The 23,222-nt window shown below is 45.5% G+C and overlaps 1 protein-coding gene across 4 annotated transcripts in view; it reads left to right on the top strand.

Annotated features, from left to right (window-relative positions):
- The window catches only part of COL14A1 (collagen type XIV alpha 1 chain), a 248,413-nt gene that overhangs the window by 180,483 nt on the left and 44,708 nt on the right, over positions 1-23,222 (top strand). For 2 of the 4 annotated variants that reach the window (XM_075352907.1, XM_075352909.1), the window contains 9 exons: positions 3,391-3,555; positions 6,198-6,236; positions 6,332-6,352; positions 8,093-8,231; positions 9,940-10,082; positions 11,345-11,454; positions 13,382-13,540; positions 17,130-17,207; positions 18,398-18,484. In XM_075352907.1, coding sequence (XP_075209022.1) covers positions 3,391-3,555; positions 6,198-6,236; positions 6,332-6,352; positions 8,093-8,231; positions 9,940-10,082; positions 11,345-11,454; positions 13,382-13,540; positions 17,130-17,207; positions 18,398-18,484 — 941 coding nt within the window. The remainder of the gene's footprint in view (positions 1-3,390; positions 3,556-6,197; positions 6,237-6,331; positions 6,353-8,092; positions 8,232-9,939; positions 10,083-11,344; positions 11,455-13,381; positions 13,541-17,129; positions 17,208-18,397; positions 18,485-23,222) is intronic. The other 2 variants (XM_075352910.1, XM_075352908.1) reach the window with 1 other exon arrangement.

Genomic DNA, 23,222 nt, shown 5'->3' with positions numbered 1-23,222 from the left:
ATTTAAAGATAACATTAGTATTATACTAGAAAATCACCTGACAGATTCCCTTTAAAGGGTTTGTGCCACGTTATCCTAGGGAGGTGGGAGCAGTGAATATTCAAATTGTATTTACATACACTTGACTAGTTTGCACAAGACACTGAATTCTATGGAACTTACAGCAAGATAACAGGACAAGGTAGAGCAAAAAAACTTACTGATCCTTAAAGGTTTCCATAAGCCCTATTTAAAGATAACATTAGTATTATACTAGAAAATCACCTGACAGATTCCCTTTAGGGGTGCTTCACACACAGCGAGCTCGCTGCCGAGATCGCTGCTGAGTCACGCTTTTTGTGACGCAGCAGTGACCTCATTAGCGATCTCGCTGTGTGTGACAATGAGCAGCGATCTGGCCCCTGCTGCGAGATCGCTGCTCGTTACACACAGCCCTGGTTCGTTTTCTTCAAAGCCGCTCTCCCGCTGTGACACACAGATCGCTGTGTGTGACAGCGAGAGAGCGACAAATGAAGGTTATGAATAATCAAAGAATGAATAAGCAAAGGTTTGCTTATTAACCAGATGTGTACTGTGGCTACGAGTGCAGGGAGTCAGCGCTAAGCGGTGTGCGCTGTTAACCAAGGTAAATATCGGGTAACCATACCCGATGTTTACCGTGGTTACCAGTATCCGCAGCTTCCAGACGCCGGCTCCCTGCAAACGCAGCTGCGCTTGCACGTCGCTGCTGGCTGGGGGCTGTTCACTGGTCGCTGGTGAGATCTGCCTGTTTGACAGCTCACCAGCGACCATGTAGCGATGTAGCAGCGATCCAGACCAGGTCAGATCGCTGGTCGGATCGCTGCTGCATCGCTAAGTGTGAAGGTACCCTTAGTTTGTGCCAAGTTTGGAAGTTATCATCATGTATATGATAAGGGATAAATTACTGATTGCTGGGGGCTCCAACGCTCCATTCAATCTCATTGGGCCTGACAACCTTGTTCCCGGACGGGTGGGGGTCCCAGTGATCAGACCTTCCCCTAAATTTAGTAAATTATACTTAGAACTTAAAAATTAGGCACAGACGTACCAATCACCCTGTCACAACACAAAACCAATACTAAAATCTAATTCCCCTCTGCTACATCTACGCTCTAATCCTATATTTCCTTGTAGAATACTGAATCCATAACTTTCCAGAAGACATAAAAGCTGAAAATAAGGTTTACCTTGAATAGACTCATTCAAACGTTTACTTCTAAGACTCTTATGAATAGGTTTATTATTATCGGGTACAAAAGGAAGGTATTTGGCCAAGAAATTATTATTTTTTTTCTTTTTCAACCATCCTCGGAGTTAAAAAGAGAAGCCGACAATGGCGGCAGATTATGATTGATAGTCCTGCTGAGGTCTTAAGGGGACCACGGCCTACAGACGCTGAGTCTGAAGCAAGTGAATAGCTTATGAAGCTGCGATTAGAGAACAGTACATGAAGCCGCGAGACGTCATGTTTTGTTTTACCCAAAACACCATCACCAAAGACTTCACAGTTTTTAAGTGGCGCGACTGTGAGAAGGGGTTTAATGTCTATAACACTTAAAATGCTCCTAGAGCAGAACGTGTATGTCCTCCTTGTATTCAGGGAATCCACATTGCCCCGACATTCCAGCAAAGTGATCAATAGAGATCAAAATGTGGGCAACTGACATCGTTTCAAGCTGTTCACAGAGCCACATGCACATATCAAGATAGTAAAAGACACATACAGCTCCAAAAAGTCATGCCAAAGTGCCAGAGACTGGGTAAAAAAAAACCTTTAAAGGAATCTGTCAGAAGGTTTTTGTTGTGTAATCTGAGGTCAGGATTTGGTAGGATCTGAGACACTGATTCCATGCATGTGTCACTTACTGGGCTGTATGCTGTAGTTTCTATACAATGTGTTTTATGAGCAGGAGATTATCACTTCCAGACTAGTCCAACTCCACCCCCAACACTGATTAGCAGCTTATTGCCAATATACAACGTACATAGAAAGCTGCCAATCAGTGGTGTGGGTGGGGTTATACACAGCTCAACATTCTGAGCTATGCTACATCTACAGCAGAGAAAACTCTGATTGTATCACAACTGCCGCACCCAGTAAACTAAGTGATACAGCGCTGGAATCAGGATCTCTGCCCCAACATTACGCTGCTCTAAGATGAGGTAGCAAAAAACTGGTGACATATTCCCTATATCATAAATAACTGATTTAAGCAATAGGTCATTTTTTGTCACTTACTGTCATATCCATTTACATACAGCAGATGGATTACAAGAGAGAGAAGGCAGGGTTTTAGTTCTCTACAGGAAGCACTGACAAGGCTTTGTTTGTCCACAGGAAGTAGTGGCTTGGCTTTATTTGTCCACAGGAAGTGGAGGCGTAGCTTTGTCTTTCAACAGGAAGATGAGGCGTGGCTTTGTTCCTCTACAGGAAGTCAGGGGGGCGTGGTTTTGTTTATATACAGGAAGTGAAAGCATGCCTTTGTTCTTCTACAGGAAGTGGGTTCGTGGCTTTGTTTCTGTACAGGAAGTTTAGGTGGGACTTTCTTCCTCTACAGGAAGTCAGGGTGTGGCTTTATTTTTATACATGAAGTGAGAGCATGCCTTTGTTCTTCTACAGGAAGTGGGGGCGTGGCTTTGTATTTATACAGGAAGTGGGGGCGTAGTTTTGTGTCTCTACAGGAAGTGGGGGTGTGGCTTTGTTTCTCTGCTTCCCTGTCTGCCAAACTGCTTACAAGCATACCAAAGATCCAAAGAGATGAGCTATCAGTTTAGAGGACGCACAATATTGGACAATGCATGCTTGGGGTAAATGAGGGTAAATGAAGTCCCAGCACCTATTGTGCTGGAGGAATGCTGATGAAAAGGGACTGCACCTAAAAAGTGTGAAGGTTAAGTTACAGAGTGTAAGAATTTGGATAGTTGCCAGACATATTTGACTTGTCTGTGCACCAAAAGCATTTTTATCTTTTTGTTGGAGGATGGGGGCTGGAAGACCAAGCTTTTATACAGATTTTGTGTGAAAGGACAGGTGGGCTTTTGCACTGTTTGTGTGTTGTGACCACTTAAATAGTTGGTCTGTGTTCCCTTCCCTGTGCTGGGTGGTCCCTTGTTGGCAAAGAAATGCAAAGCTACAATACTTAACCTTCTACCCGGTGCATAAGGGAAACCAAGTTCTCTTAATGTGAATGTTATTTTTAAGTCTGTCTTCTAAAATAAACCATATCGTCTTCCACCCTGCCGCACCTTTCAGCAGTCTACGGCTCTGATGATATCATGTTTCCCTTTGGCTGTGACCCGTGTATTTCCACTCACAGTAGAGGATAATTACCCGACTGACTAAACTCCTGTGTCCTCTCCTCCTCCCAGGGTTCAGCATTTTTGCGATCGGAGTGGCGGATGCAGACTATGCAGAGCTGGTGAACATTGGCAGCAAGCCCAGCGAGAGGCACGTGTTCTTTGTCGACAACTTTGATGCCTTCAAGAAAATAGAAGATGAACTGATCACTTTTGTCTGCGAGACGGCAACAGCAAGTGCGTGCCAGCTTCTAATGTCTTCTCATCCCCTTATATAAAACCCCCCAAAAACTTAGAAAACACTAGGTTCCCCGGGGCACTCCTCCCTGACCGTATCCTTTGGGCGATGTTCTAGACTCCTTCGCACCTGCCCCGGAAATGACTACCCAAAAAGGTTCTCCTAGAGGCAAAAACCTGGTCTTTGGGAAATGAAGATACATATAGATGGCAGCCCACTTGGGTTTTCCAGATCTTAAAGGGTTTGGCCACTTTAAAAAATAAATATTTTGGTGTGTTTCTATTATAAAGATATAGAACTTTTATTACACTTTTCTTGCCCTGATTTCCAGGGCCCCGGGAGTTCCCGGCCCTTTTTGTGCTCAGCACAGGACTACATTTCCTCCATCATCATTGGTGACGGGGGCGGACTGACTGTTTCCAACCTTGTCTGTGCATTAAAAATGATGATGAGGGTGTATATCGAAATCAGAAAATTTTAGAAATTGCCCTCATTACCCCAAAAAAACTGTAAAAACAATGATTTGAAGGGTGAAGGGGTCACTATGCATCGGTTGGCCGCAGCTACAGAAGAATTACTTTTTCAGCTTTTAAAAACAAGGACGTGTATTGTAGCATGCACTCAGAAAATAGTGCCTCTTCTGAAGCCCTTTAGTGTTCATGGCCACCATACAGCATAATACACTCAATATAAATATGGTTCCCTTACTCCGACACAGAATTGACAAAACTGCAAAAAAATGCAATCTGCTGCTCTGGATCTACACAGTAGGCACCATCTATTCTAGAGACATCATGGGGCCTGCAGTGCTGAGACTCAGATGCACATGCTGTATGGTGGAGCAGGGAGCCGACGGCTCCCTTCTCCACCATGTGTATCTGCATCCTGAGGACGCATGTTCTGAAGAAATCAGGTGGTCATTACTCATTGCATCACTGAAAAGAGGGCTGGCTTAGCTACTGAATGAGCCACTCAGTTGGGTTTATCACAGACACCACTTATGATAATAAATATTCTGTGATTAGCACAAACCTGAAGTGGACCTGCCCAGACTGACAGTGTTATCAGGAGATTGTGGCACCATAAGAAATAAAAGTATATACAGTAAGTTCTGTATATTTATAGAAGAAACACTACATAGGTTTTTTTATTTTTTTTTTTTTAAAGTGGACAACCCTTAAAATAGGAAATCATCACATGAAAATGCACCAACAAGCAGAACGTGCTGTAGAAATCCCCTTTATCAGTCTGTATAGGTGGCTTTTCACTCGCACATCCAGGCCTGAGTCGAGCTAATCAATAAAAGGGCTAAGGTTGGGGGCCTGATGGGGCAGGAAGACCTTCATTCTGATCAGACCCCAACAACGAAACACTGATGGACGATTCCAACGAAAAATCATCACTTTACTAATAAAAAAACCCCTTTCTAAATATCTCGTAGAGTACAGAAATTCCGCATGGATGTTGGTAGATATTTATGGTGGTGTCATTTTTCATTGTTTCTTTAATATATATATATCGATATATATAATAAGTAGCACCCAGGGATATGGGGTACTCTGTTCTGGGTAGTGTACGTCTTGGGAATGTCACCGTTACCCGGTTCCGTGCCCTGGGCTCTTTTTATAATTGGGATATTTACAGGGGATTGGTGAATAAAGTTTATTCGTGACGCCACTTGCGGTGTTGCGGCTAAGTGTAGGGATATCTCTAATGTCTCCACTGGGGCTGGTGGTATTAGCAGCTAGTATGGTAGTCCCTCCACAAATAGGGTATTTCCCCAGAGGGTGTATGGTGCGGTGGGCGTCGGAAGAAGGGGTCCAGACAGGTATTCAGTGCAACTGGTTTACTCACTTTAGATGTTAACTGGTTGCCCGAGGCCGTCTGGTTTCGCCTCCAGGTCCACGTCGTCCCAGTGCCAGTCTGGTTCTCTGGTACCTTCCTCCCCTGCACCTGTCTCTGGTAAATGGGTCCCCGTGGTATGGAAGACTGGGGGTCCCTGGTCTGTGGTTTGTCCACTTCTGTCCACCTGACTGTAGCGTGAAACCTGTGGGGTTGGAGTCTCTGGTCCTGTCCCCGGCTCTCCCTTTGCTACTGAGTCTTCGGATTCTTTAGGGTCAGCAAGGTCCTTGATGGTCCCCTTTGCTGTGCAGGTATAGACAGGTCGGTTTGAAGCTCTTTCCTGTCCTAGGGTCCTGTACCCCGTCGGTGCGTAGTTCCGGGAGTACTCCACCGTACTCCACCTCTCCTGGGTATCAGGTCACCGATAACCCGAGTCAGGACATTGCTCAGTCACACCTTTTCACCTCCACTGTCAACTCTAGACTCCTTACTCTCCACAGTCTGCCCCTCCTACCTGGTCAACTAGTGGACTGAAGTGGCTCCATCTCTAGGCGGCCATCCATGGTCCCACCCTAACTAAGTACCATTGTATGGGGGATTGTTAGGGAAAACTGAGATTACCTGGGTATTTGGTGTTACTGGCACTGGGGTTCTGGGTCCCTAAGTGGGTAGGCCCTACATCCTGGTGGGGATGCAGAACCTTGTAGCATCCTGATGGCTTCACGGGTGCTACATCTATATATACACAGTATATCTATATATTGCTTGTGTCACGTATACTTGTTTTGTTTTTTTTCAGCTTGCCCGTGGGCTTACATTCAAGGCAACAGTGTGTCAGGTATGTTTGTCCTCTGTGAACTATTCCCAGTCAGACCCGTCACTATTCCAGTTCTCGGCTTTGATGATAATAATTTGCTTTTTATCTTATTATAGACATGTTTTACTCCTACATTGGTAAGACCGATCAGTGTCCAACTACAGAAACTCAAATTGTTAACCATTGTCACTGGTTATTTCTATGTAATTAGACTATAACAGAGTGCATCATATTCTAAACCACCTAACAAATGTCCATTCTGTCGGATAAATCTACTGCCTAACTTCATAGATACTTTGGTTTTATTATTTTTAACCGATTTTTGAGGTTTGGTTTTTTTTCATATATCGTATATTGTTTTGTTCAAAATTCTACTGGCTGTTCTAGAATCTGACAACATTCTAGCTCCGCCCATTTGCTTTTTTTGTTTGTTTATTTGAATGAATGAATGAAAAATTCTGCAGAAAAACTGAAACAATTGCCATACTGCAGATATACAAAAAAAACACTCAGCAGCTCTAATGCTGCAAGGATGCCACACGTGAACATGCCCTTAAAGGACTTGTCTCAATTATGTATCAGAATTAAATATCCCATTAAGCACTTCTCAAATACACAAGATAACTTAAAATAGGTTGTCCGGTTTCTTACAAGGATCCCTAGAGATAACCTGATGGTATAATAGCTAGCAGTGATCATCTGCGATCTGTTTGGAAGCCAAACAATAAGTCTAGCCTTTCCCTGCAGCGCCCCCAAAGGTGAAATTAAACATTACATTCAAGTTTCCTTTGTAATGAATGAACTGTCTAAATAATGCATGGTCATAACAGATCCGCCAGAAGGAGAGGCAGTGTGTGTTGCCATATTCTACCATTTTTCCTAAAAGTCTCCCATTAATTGAGAAGTGCTTAATGGTGTATTTAAAAAGAGATTTATCGTTTAAAAAAACCCCTTTAAGATCCCTTTCACACATTCGTGATAAAAACGCACATTTTTTACGGTCCGTGTTGAAGGTGCGTATGGCCCTCCATGTGCTGTGATTTTGGCACACTAGTTTTCACTGTGTGCTGTTGGCGATAGCACACGGAGATCAGAAATTTTTTATTCACCTGTCCCCGACGCTGCGGTCTATCGTGCTGCTTGTCTCTGGTGCTGCTGCTGCTTCCAGGTCCGCGGTGCAGTGAATATTCATGACCATAAAGAGTGGGCCAGGAAGTAGGTGAAAGCAGCGACGAAAACAGCAGCTCTGGAGACAGGTGAGTATAAAAAATGTTTGGTTTTTTTTCAAAGGCACGTGTTTTTTCCGGTACGTGTCACATTGATGTCACACGGATCACATCAGTGTGCGGTATGTGTAACATTAGTCGTGTTGGAGAAAAACTGACTTGTGCACGGCTACATGTCCATGAAAAAACATGAATGTGTGCGCGGTATGTGTAAAAATGGATGTCATACATACCGGAATCACTGATATGTGAAGGGGGCCTAATGGATGAACTGCCGAACATTAACAAGAAGCCTGCTGCCATGTGTCTGTTACTATTGGCTCCATGACACTGGCCTTCAATACCAAACCCATGGACAATGTGTTATTACAGTGATCATTGGGACTTATACGGCTTTCCAAAGATAATACATTGCTATTGTTAGGGTAACATTATATAATAATTTTCACCATTTTAAAGTTCAGAAATTATACAAATGTTGGTGGAACGTTTCAGAGAATCATCACATTCTTTATATGGAAAAGCATTATCTAATGAATGGACAACCCCTTTAAGTTTTTGAATTTCATGTGCGATTTTGATAGAGCAACCGTCTACCTATAGGAGATACACGCCAGGATAATTAATGATACTTTCATTGTACGATTCCAGGGTTCAAAATGATGGACATGTTTGGCTTGGTGGAGAAGGAATATGCAGCTATAGACGGGATCTCTATGGAGCCTGGAACCTTCAATAACTTCCCTTGTTTCAGAATACATAAGGATGCACTGGTGTCTCAACCCACCAAGTATGTTCAAGTCTAATGCGTATGTCCACACATGTATATACTTATATACCATTCTCAGTAAGCCAGAAAACTAAGGAAGCAACACTCACACTCACAGGAGTTTTCTGGTAATGGACCAGATCAAAATGACTCACAAGTGTTCTTTTTCTGATGGTGGCAGAAGAAGGACTCACAGGCTTTCTCTATAAATAGATAGAGGAAATAGCACTCACAGGCTTTCTCTATAAGTAGGTGGAGGAAACAGGACTCACAGGCTTTATCTATGAGTAGGTGGAGGAAACAGGACTCACAGGCTTTATCTATGAGTAGGTGGAGGAAACAGGACTCTCAGGCTTTATCTATGAGTAGGTGGAGGAAACAGGACTCACAGGCTTTCTCTATGAGTAGGTGGAGGAAACAGGACTCACAGGCTTTCTCTATGAGTAGGTGGGGGAAACTGAGTTTCTCTATGAGTTACAGGAGTAAGTAGGACTCCCATGCTTTCTGAGTTACAGAGGGAAGTAGGACTCCCAGGGTTTCTCTGAGTTACAGAGGGAAGCAGGACTCCCAGGGTTTCTCTGAGTTACAGAGGGAAGCAGGACTCCCAGGGTTTCTCTGAGTTACAGAGGGAAGCAGGACTCCCAGGGTTTCTCTGAGTTACAGAGGGAAGCAGGACTCCCAGGGTTTCTCTAAGTTACAGAGGGAGGCAGGGTCCCAGACTTTCTGTATGAGTTACAGAGGGAAGGCTTTCTCTATGTGTCACAGAGGGAAGCAGGACTTCCACGCTTTCTCTATGGGTTACAGAGGGAAGCAGCACCCCCCGCTTTCTCTATGAGTTACAGGGGTAAGCAGGACTCGTATGCTCTCACTGTGAGAGATCTATGGAAGTAGAAGTCACATGCTTTCTCTATTGGTCAGGACCATGCATCGCTAGAAGTCCCAGTATGCGCAGCCAATAAAGGATTACTGTATGAAAATCATTTGCATCTTTCATCCTAAAAAAAATATGAGGTGATCCTACTTAATCAGTCAGCCAAGGTGGTAATCTTAGGCCGCTTTACAAGCGGCGATTTATCGTGCGATCGCATCTGCCCCCATCGTTTGTGCAACACGGGCAATTTGTTGCCTGTGTCACACAAAGTCGTTAACCCCCCTGTCACACGTACTTACCTCCCGGACGACCTCGCTGTGGGCGGCGAACATCCTCTTCCTCAAGGGGGAGGGACTATCGGCGTCACAGCAACGTCACACAGCGGCCGCTCAATAGAAGCGGAGGGGCGGAGATGAGCGGGACGTAACATCCCGCCCACCTCCTTCCTTCCACATTACCGGTGGTACGCAGGTTGTGTTCATCGTTCCCGGGGTGTCACACGGAGCGATGTGTGCTGCCTCGGGAACAATGAACAACCGGCGCGCAGAAGGACGATCGATTTTTTGAAAATGAGCGACGTGTCAACGAGCAACGATAAGGTGAGTATTTTTGCACGATCACAGTCGTTCGTAGCTGTCACATGCTACGATATGTCAAACGATGCCGGATGTGCGTCACTAACGACGTGACCCCGACGACATATCGTTAGATATATCGTAGCGTGTAACAGGCCCTTAAGAGGTCCTCTTTAAGAAAATGTATGAAAAATTGATCTCCTCCAGAATACATAGAAGAACATCATATGAATATTGCATCTCAGTACACACTATCTGTAACCCCATGTTCTCCTTGTTACAGACATATTCATCCAGAGGGTCTTCCATCCGATTACACAGTTTCCTTCCTTTTCCGAATCCTTCCTGACACTCCTAAAGAACCATTTGCACTCTGGGAAATCCTAAATAAAGAATATGAACCATTAGTTGGTGTAATATTAGACAGTAAGTTGACATGGAAGCTATGGGTGTGGGATAATTTTGATGTTTAAAGGGTGTATCAATATTTTCATCCCTTTCTTTTCATTGCTAGAGTTCAGTGTGTATACAGCTCCTATACAGACCTATGTGTCTCCATGGTTACAGACTACAAACAAGTCCTATTTAGTCTGATTCTGCAACCATGTTTTGTTACACTTCCTCTAGTGTAGTGTTGGCGTCCCCGCACTACCATGCCTCTCCCCGGCAGGGATGTCGACTCACTCTCGCAGCCAGACTGCGACCTTGCCGGCACTCCCATTGACGTCCTTGTGCTTCTGTGTCTCCTCCTCCTGGGGCCTGTGCACATCATACAGGTCCACCAGGAATGCGCTTAAGACACGAGTATGTGCGCCTTCCCTCCTCTTAATGGGCCGGTGCGCTATCTCCCAGAAGTGCCTTTCAGCCTAAGGCTAAGAGGCACTAGATAATTAAGGTATCCTCCCACTAGGGGAGGTGCCTGCGCAATGTCCTTAGTTAGTCATTCTTCCATCTGTGTCAAGTCCCATGTTCCTCTCCCATCACCTATTCCAGAGACCGCCTTCCCATACCTATCTGTCCCACCCATGCCCACCATACCTGTCTGTACCCGCTTTCCTGTCTGCCTCAGTCATCCTGGCTGTACCCGTCTGCACCTTTGTCCATACCTGAGTCTGTCTCCTGTTCTAGGGCCAGCTGCCGCAGTCCTGGTCACTGCCCTGGGAGTGGTACTTGGGGTCCCTCTAAAGGTTAAGCCCTCCCATGGTCCTGTGGGTCCACTCTCGTTTGCTGCCTCAACCCCAGTGATCATTTCATCTAGTGTTTCCTTGCTAATCTGCAGGATCAGCCTACACACAGATGGTTTGTAGTCTGTAACTATGGAGAAACATTGCTCTGCATAGGAGCTGTATACACAAATTGGTGGGACTTGTTGTAGATTAAGATATAAAGATGGTTACAAAAGTCGAGACACATTTTAAAAGTGCTTGCAGTATAAATTTAAGACTTTTTATGGCTAGATTAACATAGTGTTTCGCAGTGTGAGTATAGATTGCCATGCACGGACCGGCCACAAACTCGGCAGCCTGATAGGCACATATGAGGCTGTCAAGTTTGGGTCAGGAGCTTTGTGGCCGGTCCGTGCATTGACATGAATGCTTTGACCATGAAACGCGGTTGCTTGGATCTGGCCGTACACGGTTTCCGGGATATTTTACATTTGTACTTACATGATATTGTTTCCTGTACAGACAATGGAAAGACGTTAACTTATTTCAATTACGACAGTAAGGACCAGTTTCAAACCATTACCTTCGAAGGACCAGAGGTCAGGAGGATTTTCCATGGCAGTTTCCACAAGGTTAGTGTGAAAGGTCTACATTATTATTATAACATCAATATCCAAGGGTTCTTTACAGTTAGAGCAGTCAGAGGTAATAATGGCAAATACTATATCAGCATTTAAAAAAGATCCGGTTACTTTACTTGCAACCAAAGGCATTGTGGGTTATAGGAATCTAGAGAATATATAAGTGGTTGAGAAAGGTGGAACTTGATGTATCTGTGTCTTTTTTCAACCTATGTAACTATGTAAATTTTTATTTAAAGGGTTACTCCCATTTTTCACTAATGATTATTGTTGGATAGTGCTGGTAAATAGAAGCAATTTTGTAATTTACTGCGTATTAAAATTTTGATATGTATTCAAGATATTAAATTTTCTTTTGTTTACAGCTCGTTGTCTTGGAAACCGACCACTGCCGCTAAGCACAGGAACCTATGCTCATTTATTTTGGTATTTTGAAGCTGTCCAGGAACGCGGTAACATTCTACAGTGGAACCTCGGTTTACGAGTAACTTGGTGTGCGAGTTTTTCGCTATACGAGCAAAGATTGCTGTAAATTTGTAACTCGGTTTAGAAGCAATGCTTTGCTGTACAAGCAAATACTCACTGCACACACTTCCGGTTCCGTACTTTCACCGCGCTCTGACCCGCTCTTGCAGTCCGCACAAACACACATGCACATATTATACTCACCTACCCTCCGTTCCCTCTGTGGCCTCTTCCCTGGTACTTGTAGTCCGCAGGTATGTGGATCCGGTATCCATCGCGACCGATGCAGGTCAGGAGCTGCCGCTGTCAGCACTTCCCAAAGGCAGCACGCTGACCAATCAGAGGCAAGCGGCTCATGCCTTTGAAGTCAGCGCGCTGGCCAATCAGAGGCAAGCTGCTCATGCATATGATGTCTGCTGCTGAAGCGCTGACCGCGGCAGCTCCTGCATCGGTCGAGATGGTTACCTGATACACATACCTGCAGACTACAAGAATCAGGGAAGAGGCCGCCGAGGGAACGGAGGATAGGTGAGCATAATATACGTGTGTTTGTGCTTGTGTAAAATGGCACAATAGGGGACCAGGATGAGACATTGCTACAAGTTGTGGAACAAATTGTCTGAGTTTCAATTATTTCCTATGGGAAATGTTGCTTTGCATGACAAGTAACTTAGTTTACAAGCACAGTCCCAGAATAGATTGTTCTCGTAAACCAAGGTTCCACTGTATTTCCTCTTAATCCCAGCCACCTTCAGACACAGATTACAAACTAGACAGTTGCGATGGTCGGTCTCCTAGGCAACAAACTGTAAACAATATCTCAAAAACGGCTGCAAATTAAAAAAAAAAAACAAACAAATAAAACAACAAAAAACAAAACAGTAAATTGCAAAAGTGCTTGTTTTTACAATGCTTTATCCAACACTACCGATTTGTAAAGATGAAAATAACCCTTTAAATGCATTAATTTTGGGCTATGAGTAATTTTTGCAATTGAGTTTCATGAAACGTTTTACGCTATTTGACTTTTATAATATTGTTGTAACCCTGCACTTTTTTGACTAAGTAATGAGTTAACTGAGAATCCACCAGCATATCCATTCTGATGGATATTTTAACACTTATATATGATATATCTTTTTCTGAACTCTTCTGTACTGATTTTTGACCACTGATTGCAACAAAGTTGAAATGAACTTTGATGAAGTCATAAAACATCTGAAAGGAGCTCTGAAAAAGCAGGAATATGCCGGGTACACTGGAATAAATCACGTTATAAGGTGGAAAGAGCATCTATCAGACTCTTCTGTGTACTAATTTTTTTGGTTCCAGGACGTGGGATGTTAAAATCAAAAATAGAGCCCCCATAGCCTGGAATCACCAATCTACTTAATATGTACAGGCAGCTCTCAAAAGTAGAAAGTGCAGATTTATGACACTAATTATCTTCTAGGTACACATAGTGATATCCAAGACAACTTCTAAACTGATAATCGACTGCAAACAAGTGGGTGAGAAGCCGATAAACGGTGCTGGAAACATCTCAGTCGATGGCTTGGAAGTCCTTGGAAGGATGGTTCGATCAAGAGGACCAAAGGACAATTCAGCTCCGGTACGTGCAATGTTCCTTTTTAGCCCATAGACGTAAGGAAGGCTTTTTTTTTCCAACAATGGGCCATTCATGACTAAACCCACTCAACAAATTCCTGCAGTACGTGTTATCCTGTTAGGCAATAAATTTACATTTATGAGATTATTCCATTGTCCGTCTGCAGTATGGAGATAATGTGCTAACGCAAACACAGCGAACACCAGAGATAGTAAAAATAATTGGTTATTGGAGATCGGCCTAAACACAAAAAGGGCCTTGTACGCAATGGCTGCTACATTAATAACCCTACCCCACTCACAACGAGAGGGGACCAAGTGGCTGCATTCCAGCAAGACGGCAACGTAACGAGGCCGGCTCATTAATGGACTCCATTGTTTAGTAGACGGAAAGGAAGTTTTGTGTTTTTGTGAATGTCTTACAAATTTTATTGGTTTACCAAGCTGCCCACTTGGGGAAAAATCCTCTAGTTAGGATGGACATTACTGAGGAAGTTGTAGGTATTCTGTAGTTAACCCAATAAACCTCTAGAGCTCTACAACTAAGGTCCAAATTTATTTATTTTTTACACCAGTCCAGGCCTAGCATTTTAAGATTATTGTCACGGCACGGACTTAAGGGGGCTTTACACGCTACGATATTGTTAATGTTTTATCGTCGGGCTCACGTTGTTAGTGACGCACATCCGGCGTCATTAATGATATCGCAGCATGTGACACTTACCAGCGACCTTAAGCGACCTCAAAAATGGTGAAAATCGTTCACCATGGAGAGGTCGTCCCAAAACCAAAAATCGGTAATGGTTGATTATCGATGTTGTTCGTCGCTCCTGCGGCAGCACACATCGCTGTGTGTGACACCGCAGGAGCGAGGACCGTCTCCTTACCTGCCGCCGGCCGCAATGCGTAAGGAAGGAGGTGGGCAGGATGTTATGTCCCGCTCAGCTCCGCCCCTCCGCTTTGATTGGCCGGCCGCTTATTGACGTCGCAGTGACGTCGAACGTCCCTCCCCCTTGAGGGAGGGATTGTTCGGCAGTCACAGCGACGACGACGACCAGGTAAGTGCGTGTGACGCTGCCGTAGCGATAATGTTCGCTGCGGCAGTGATCACACAAAATCGCATGCACGACTTGGCGGGTGCTTTTGCGTACGATATCGCTAGCAATTGCTAGCAATATCGTAGAGTGTAAAGCCCGCTTTAGGGAAAGTCCAGAGTGAGGTAAAACACATAACATAAAGCGGTTTTACCAAGACAAGCAAGGGGTACACCGGGGACACATTAACAACAGTGGGCCCTGTTGCTGGTGAGAAGGAGATGGACACCTCCTCTACTTACCTGCCGCTCTACCCTGTACTCCTAGCCAGTCCCTATACAGGTTCCTCACCTGTCGCCGAGCAGGAACCCGAAGCCCTGAGAGATCCTGCAGTAAGCCCTGGCTAGTGATTGGGAAGGTAAGGATCACTAGTCCCACCACTGCTCTAAAACAACACAGCAAATGAAGGTAAGATAGACGGGGGTGGGGGGGGAGAACAACAGACTGACTCCAGCAGCTCCTTCCACCTCCAGGCCTAGAATCCAAATGGCAAAGAGAATGATAGGCACCCTCTGCTGGAAGCAGAAAGTAGATAAAGGAATTGGGAGTGGTCCCAAACGAGGAGTCAGAGGCTGCTGGATATGAAAACTGATATTAACCCTTGCCACACCCAAAGAAAGAAAACACATTTAATATGTAGAGTCTCAGATGACAATGAGAGACTCTAGTCCTGATCCTGTCACTAGTCTCAAAATACAGAGAGATGGCCGTGACAATTATAGACTACAGATTATATATTTACTAATAGATTTTGACCTTGCCTTTGACCCAACGGTGGGACTTCTACTCTGTACTGATCCAGTGGTGGTGTCGCAATCATTACTACCAGGTGTGTAGATGACCATTTAGCTTACACGGGGTAGTAATCCACTTTGGGTGAAAAGATATCATTCCATAAACTCCATCCATCACCCATTCACGATAATAAATGAATCTGACCGCCTGGAACCCAACCACGTCCAAAAATAAGCATTGAAGTCCTTCAAGTATGTAGACCTTTTCTTTTCACTGCTATTTCCATGAGTCCTATAGAAGTAAGGGCGGCGTCACACGCTAGGATATATTGGGCGATAGGTCGTCGGGGTCACGGATTCCGTGACGCACATCCGGCATCGTTAGAGATAACGTAGCGTGTGACAGCTACAAACGACTGTGAACGAGAAAAAATACTCACCTTATCGTTGCTCGTTGACACATCGATCATTTTCATAAATCGTTCCTCCTTCTGCGCGCCGGTTGTTCGTTGTCCCCGAGGCAGCACACATTGCTCCGTGTGACACCCCGGGAATGACGAACACAGCTTACCTGCGTCCCGCCGGCAACGAGGAAGGAAGGAGGTGGGCGGGATGTTACGTCCCGCTCATCTCCGCCCCTGCGCTTCTATTGGGCGGCCGTTGTGTGACGTCGCTGTGACGCCGAACGTCCCTCCCCCTTCAGGAAGAGTATGTTCGCCGCCCACAGCGAGGTCGTTCGGGAGGTAAGTACGTGTGACGGGGGTAAACGACTTTGTGCGCCACGGGCAACTAATTGCCCGTGACGCACAGACGACAGGGGCGGGTGTGATCGCTCATGCGATCGCCCGATATATTGTCCCGTGTGACGCCGCCCTAAGACTTCTAAAGCGATGGTCAGGCTCCATTTGCACAGGAACTTTTGCGTTGTTTATTGTAAAATTATCAACATACTGGTACGTTATAGGAAATTAATTTATCCATTGCTTTGATGCGGACTCACAGACTGAGCCCGCACCTCTCCCTACAACGTAAAGGATCTGATCAGCCGACATGTCCCTCTAACAGGCGCAGGTGGATCAAAGATCTGTCCACGCCAGTTAACTAGTTAAATCCAGCTGTCAATCTCTGATTGCCGGATTTAACGTGCACCGACGGGGAGTTCGCCATCCCCCGCCCCCACAAGTGCTCCAGTGATGTCATCACAGGGCGCTGATGGATCGTCACGAAACTCTGAGGTCAGCGGATCACCCCCATTACTGTCATAACAAACTTCCTGTGAACGCTGGCTGCTTGCCGACCTTCATAGGCAGACAGGATTTCTGCTGTACAGAGCAGGGCTGATGCTTTACGCTGATGCTGTTGCACTGGACTGTACGGCACAAGCAATTGGAAGATCGCAGCTTCAGATCCCTGGTAAAAACAATAAAAAGTGAAAAAAATATTTTTTAAAAAGTTGAAAAAACCCCCCCAAAAAACGCAGAAGTTCAAATCAGCCCCCTTTTGTCTCATTGATAATAAAACAAACAAAAAAAATAACTAAATACACATATTTGTTATCGCTGCATTCAGAAATGCCCGACATATCAGACTATAACATGAAGTTGTCAGAATAGATTATATGATGTCACCATGGTCACTATATACCCAGGATATACCGCACCTGATACCATTTCTTGCAGCTGTAATTTCATTATTTATTCCAGTCATTTCATTGTATCTAATGACTATAAGATTTTACATCGGCATCCTGTATTTCTGTCTTTAGTTCCAGCTCCAGATGTTTGATATTGTTTGTGCGTCTTCTTGGGCGAGTCGAGATAAATGCTGTGAACTCCCCGCACTGGTGAGAACCTGCTAATTAATCTACAGTGTTCGTTTATATTCTTGATACATATTATAGACAGAATCTCCAAACTTTGTAACTACCTGCTGTATAAAACTCCAGAGCTGCACTCACTATTCATTACATTACTTACCCTGTTCTGATCCTGAGTTACATTCTGTTATACCCCAGAGCTGCACTCACTATTCTGCTGGTGCAGTCACTGTGTACATACATTACATTACTTATCCTGTACTGATCCTGAGTTACTTCCTGTATTATACCCCAGAGCTGCACTCACTATTCTGCTGGTGCAGTCACTGTGCACATCCATTACATTACTTATCCTGTACTGATCCTGAGTTACATCCTGTATTATACTCCAGAGCTTCACTCACTATTCTGCTGGTGCAGTCACTGTGTACATACATTACATATCCTGTACTGATCCTGAGTTACATCCTGTATTATACCCCAGAGCTGCACTCACTATTCTGCTGGTGCAGTCACTGTGCACATCCATTACATTACTTATCCTGTACTGATCCTGAGTTACATCCTGTATTATACTCCAGAGCTCCACTCACTATTCTGCTGGTGCAGTCACTGTGTACATACATCACATTACTTAACCTGTACTGATCCTGAGTTACCTCCTGTATTATACTCCAGAGCTTCACTCACTATTCTGCTGTTGGTCACTGTGTACATACATTACATTACTTATCCTGTACTGATCCTGAGTTACCTCCTGTATTATACTCCAGAGCTGCACTCACTATTCTGCTGGTGCAGTCCCTGTGTACATACATTACATTACTGACCTTGTACTGATCCTGAGTTACATCCTGTATTATACTCCAGAGCTGCACTCACTATTCTGCTGGTAAGTTACACCTTGCATTGTACTCCAGAGCTGTCCTCGGCTTTTCCGGCAGCCCCATAGACAATGAGTGGAGTAAAAGTTGAGCATGGGCACCTCCACTCCATTTAGGACAGGGCTACAGAATCGCATTCTTAAGGTTTCAGATCCCAAATCCTGGGATCCCCTGTGGGTACATGTTTGTAGTGGGAAAGAAACTATAAGTAACTGAATTACAGACTAAAAATTGTGCCCACTACAAATAGAATTGGGTGAGATCCGGTTTCCATCGTCTTATGTAATGTATTGGAATGACAGAAAAAATTAACCAGAACTAATTCTTTTCCAGAGAGATGAAGCCGCCTGCCCTCCTCTTCCAAACTCCTGCTCCTGCCTGCAGGAAAACAAAGGGTTACCCGGCCCTCCTGGCTCTCCGGTAAGACGCCTTGTCGTTGTTAGTCTCCCTTGCAGCCCTCTGTAATGTGGAGGCTGGTTTAGTGCTGGGTGTTTAATACACGGTGGGGTTGAGGGACTGACATTCTGTGTTTTTACACCTGAAGTATGGGCCTTAGTAATGTGTATACTCAGCTGTGTCGCTTGTCTATCGTATTCCATGCATAATTAGAAATATCCTATGTATATGGAAAATATACAGACTTTCCAACCTGGAGAGCTACATTCTAAGCAAAGAAGTCTTAGAAGCCCACTTTGTTGACCGAAAATTGTTTCCAGAGTGGTCCCTTATAACATAATAATGCTGCAAGTGTCTCCTTATAAAGTACTTATGCTCTAAATACCCCCTTCTCAAGTAGTAATGCCCTGTGAGTGCCCCTTTTTAGATGGCCTGGTGCCCCTTAAATAAAAAATGCCCCCAGTTTCCTCTTATAAAATAATATTGGCCCTGGTACCCTCTTATAAAGTACGTACTCCCCGAATTACCCTTTATAAAGGAGTAATGCGCTCAGTGCGCCCTTAAAGATAAAAATTCCCTGAGTGCCCCCTTATAATTGCCACAATGAACAGGGAAAGCAGAGGACCGGGGCTCTTAGATTGGCCCTCAGGCTAGGGGGGCTCAATGTTACGGGGGGCTGTCTGATAATAACCGAAAGGAGTATCAGACAGTCAGGGTCCACCGTGCAAAGACTTTGCTGCAGACTATGGCAGAGTGCAATACCTCTGTTAACTCACAGAAGGATATAATAAGTAAGTAAAGCAATTCCTCCCTTACTTGGAGGGTGTGTGGAATGATCTCTGTTAATAATCACAGAGACAAAGGCAATGTGTGCGAAATGGCACCTACCTAGGTCCGCTCTTCTAGTGGTGCAAAAGAGACGAACAGCAGCGTAAGCCGCACAAAGCTCCTACCTCTGTTCGCTCCCCTAGTGTGCGAGGATACGAACAACTGCCAGACGCAGTATAAGGAACGTTACCCTAGCGGCAACGTCCACCTACGAGTAGAATCACAAGGCCCAGCCAGACCATGTGCCTCAGGCACCTGCCTATGTCCGCTCCCCTAAGAGGTAAGGATACGGACAGCAGCCGAAGCTGTAAGGTATACGAACGCTACCCTGTCGGTAGAGCTCACCTAGCATAGACAGAGGAATGCCTAGAGGAACGCGCACAAAGCGTCTACTCATATGCATGAACCAAGAGGACTGAGCACCATGCGGCGTGTGTCAGGGTCTTATATAGACTCTGTGCCTCATCCAAGATGGAGGACACCAGAGCCAATCCGCTGCCAGAACGACAGGAGTGACGTCATGCTGGCCTATCACCGAGCAAGGCGTCACAAGCACATGACCAGCGACCAATCGGCATAGAAGGTGTCAGAGACATGTGACCTCGTGTCAGCGATGATGTCACCCGCACATGTGCAATGGCTCCAAGATTGGACTTAGTCTCCGGCGCTCGCACATGTGCAGTAGCAAGAAATCTGGACTTAGTCTCCAGCGCTCGCACATGTGCAGTAGCAAGAAATCTGGACTTAGTCTCCAGCGCTCGCACATGTGCAGTAGCAAGAAATCTGGACATAGTCTCCAGTGCTCGCAGCAACCGTAACAGTACCTCCCCCTCAAGGGCCCCCCTCCCTGTGATGCAGGTAATCGGCAACTAAGTCGGGAGCATGGACAGCCTCCTCAGGCTCCCAAGAGCGATGTTCCGGGCCATAGCCCTCCCAATCTATCAAGAAGAACCTGCGCCCTCTAACCATCTTAGAACCAACTATGGCTCGTACCTCATAGCTAGAGCGAGAGGAATCAGAGGCAGGAGAGTGCACTTCACGAGCGTGAGGTAAAATAGCCGGCTTTAGCAGTGAGACATGGAATTTGTCATGAATCCTAAGATGGACAGGTAACTTCAATTGGTAGACTACAGGATTTACCTGTCGAAGAACCTCATAAGGACCCAGGAAGCGAGGAGCAAATTTGACAGAGCTCACTCTAAGTCTCACGTGTTTTGCAGAGAGCCACACAAAGTCCCCTGGAGAAAAGACAGGAGCCGGGCGACGAAACCGATCGGACACCGTCTTCATACGGTCCTTAGCTGCTTGGATCGACTCTTGAGTCCGATCCCAAACCTCTCTGGCATTAGTTGCCCAGTCGGCCACAAGAGGAGGAGGTGCAGCAGCGGGAAACGGTACCGGTACCCTAGGGTGTTGCCCATTATTGAGTACGAACGGTGTCTGCCCAGTGGCCTCAGCCAGCGAATTGTTAAGGGCAAATTCTGCCCAGGGTAGGAGGGAGGACCAGTTATCGTGGTTCTCAGCAACAAAGTGTCGAAGGTATATAATCATAGATTGATTGGTACGCTCAACCAAACCATTAGTCTCCGGATGGTATGCCGAAGAGAGATTCAACTCAATTTGCAGAAGGCTACAAAGATCTCGCCAGAAACGGGAATTAAATTGCGGGCCTCTATCACAAATGATACGATCTGGCATCCCGTGAAGCCTAAAGACATGCTTGAGGAATAGTTTGGCTAGTACCCTGGAAGATGGGATTCTCGATAACGGTACGAGATCAACCATCCGGGAGAAATGGTCCGTAATGACCCACACAAATCTATGTCCCTGTGAACATGGAAGATCACCCACAAAGTCCATGCCTACCACCTCCCATGGTCTATCTGGCACTGGTAAAGGATGCAAGAGCCCAGCCGGTCTCTGCCGTAATGGACGGTTGCGAGCACACGAGTAGCAGGAACCGACATATCTCTTGACGTGGCTGGCTAAGTGTGGCCACCAATACCACCTCTCCAGTAACTCTCGTGTCCGCCTAATACCAAAATGCCCACCCACCTTTGAGGTGTGGGCCCATGACAGTATATCATTCTGTCGATCAGGCGGAACAAAGGTCTTGCCCGGTGGGATTTGGTCTAACGTCACAGGGGAGAGCGTATGAAAAACCCTGGAGGGAAGGATAAGACGAGGTTCGTCAATCTCTTCCTGGGTAGAAAGCATAGAGCGAGACAGGGCGTCTGCCTTGTTATTCTTACTCCCAGACAGATAGTTGATGGAGAAGTGAAAGCGGGAGAAAAACAAGGACCAGCGGGCTTGGCGAGGATTCAGACGCTGAGCGGTTTGTAAGTACGTCAGATTCTTATGGTCTGTATAGACCTGGAAAGGATGTTTCGCTCCTTCCAGCAAGTGACGCCACTCCTCCAAGGCTAATCTCAAGGCGAGCAGTTCCCTATCCCCAATGGTATAGTTTCTCTCTGCCGGTGAAAAGGTTTTAGCAAAGAAGAAACACGGCCTTTTTCTACCTGCACCGTTCTTTTGATACAAGACCGCACCAGCACCCACTGAAGAGGCATCAACCTCTAAGAGGAAGGGCTTACTCTCATCGGGTCTTTGAAGAACGGGAGCAGTTGAAAAGTGTCTTTTTACTGCCTCAAAAGCCTGAGATGTCTCAGTAGACCAGGCTTTGGGATTAGCACCTTTCTTAGTCAAGGCCACCAAAGGGGCCACCAAAGTAGAAAAATGGGGTATGAACTGCCTGTAATAATTTATGAATCCTAAGAAGCGTTGCACCGCCTTCAAGGAATGAGGTTCGGACCATTGCAGGACAGCAGAGAGCTTCGCAGGATCCATAGCCAGACCCTCTTGTGAGATAATGTAACCCAAAAAAGGCAATGAGGACTGTTCGAATACACATTTCTCGAGTTTAGCAAACAATGAGTGCTCCCTTAAACGGGAAAGGACACGAACGACATCCTGACAATGAGTCTCCAGATCAGGAGAAAAAATCAGGATGTCGTCCAGATACACCACTACAGAGGATAACAGTAAATCCCTGAACACATCGTTTACGAAGTCCTGAAATACTGCGGGTGCATTACATAACCCAAAAGGCATGACGAGGTATTCATAGTGACCGTCTCGGGTGTTAAAAGCGGTCTTCCATTCGTCACCCTTTCGAATTCGTACCAAGTTATACGCACCCCGCAGATCCAACTTCGTAAAAACTTGAGCTCCTCTCAGTCTGTCAAAGAGCTCCGAAATTAAAGGTAATGGGTATTTGTTCTTTATTGTGATTGCATTGAGACCCCTGTAATCTATGCAGGGACGCAAATCACCCTCTTTCTTCCGAACAAAGAAAAACCCAGCTCCCGCGGGAGAGACAGACTTACGAATGAACCCCTTCTCTAAACTCTCTCTTATATAGGTCGACATGGCCTCCGACTCAGGTATCGACAGGGGGTAAACCCTGCCTTTAGGTGGAACCGAACCTGGGATAAGGTCTATGGCACAGTCATACGGCCTATGGGGTGGAAGAACCTCAGCACCCTGTTTGGAGAACACGTCAGCGAAATCCAAATAGGGTGTAGGTATGGGAGAGAGATCAGTTGATGCAACCGCAACGACCTTAGGTGGTAAGGGAAGACATCGGGACTGACATTTCGAACCCCAACTAATAATGCTGTCAGACTCCCAGTCAATGTGAGGAGCATGAGTCCGAAGCCATGGAAGACCCAGAAGGACGTCGTCTATACCCTCAGGCAAAACAAGAAAAGAAATCTCCTCTATGTGACCCTAAGACAGGGAAAGGCGCAAGGGAACTATCCTCAATGTAATGGAGTCAGACAACATAGTTCCATTAACAACACGGACAGGAATAGGCGCCTCTAACATGATAGAGGGAATATTGTGTCCCTTTACAAATCCTGAGGACACAAAA

The sequence above is a fragment of the Anomaloglossus baeobatrachus genome, chromosome 6 (assembly GCF_048569485.1).
Source record: "Anomaloglossus baeobatrachus isolate aAnoBae1 chromosome 6, aAnoBae1.hap1, whole genome shotgun sequence".
In the NCBI taxonomy this organism is placed as follows: Eukaryota; Metazoa; Chordata; class Amphibia; order Anura; family Aromobatidae; genus Anomaloglossus; species Anomaloglossus baeobatrachus.
Note: the sequence above shows the minus strand (reverse complement) of the source record. Positions and strands in the feature narration are given on the sequence as shown.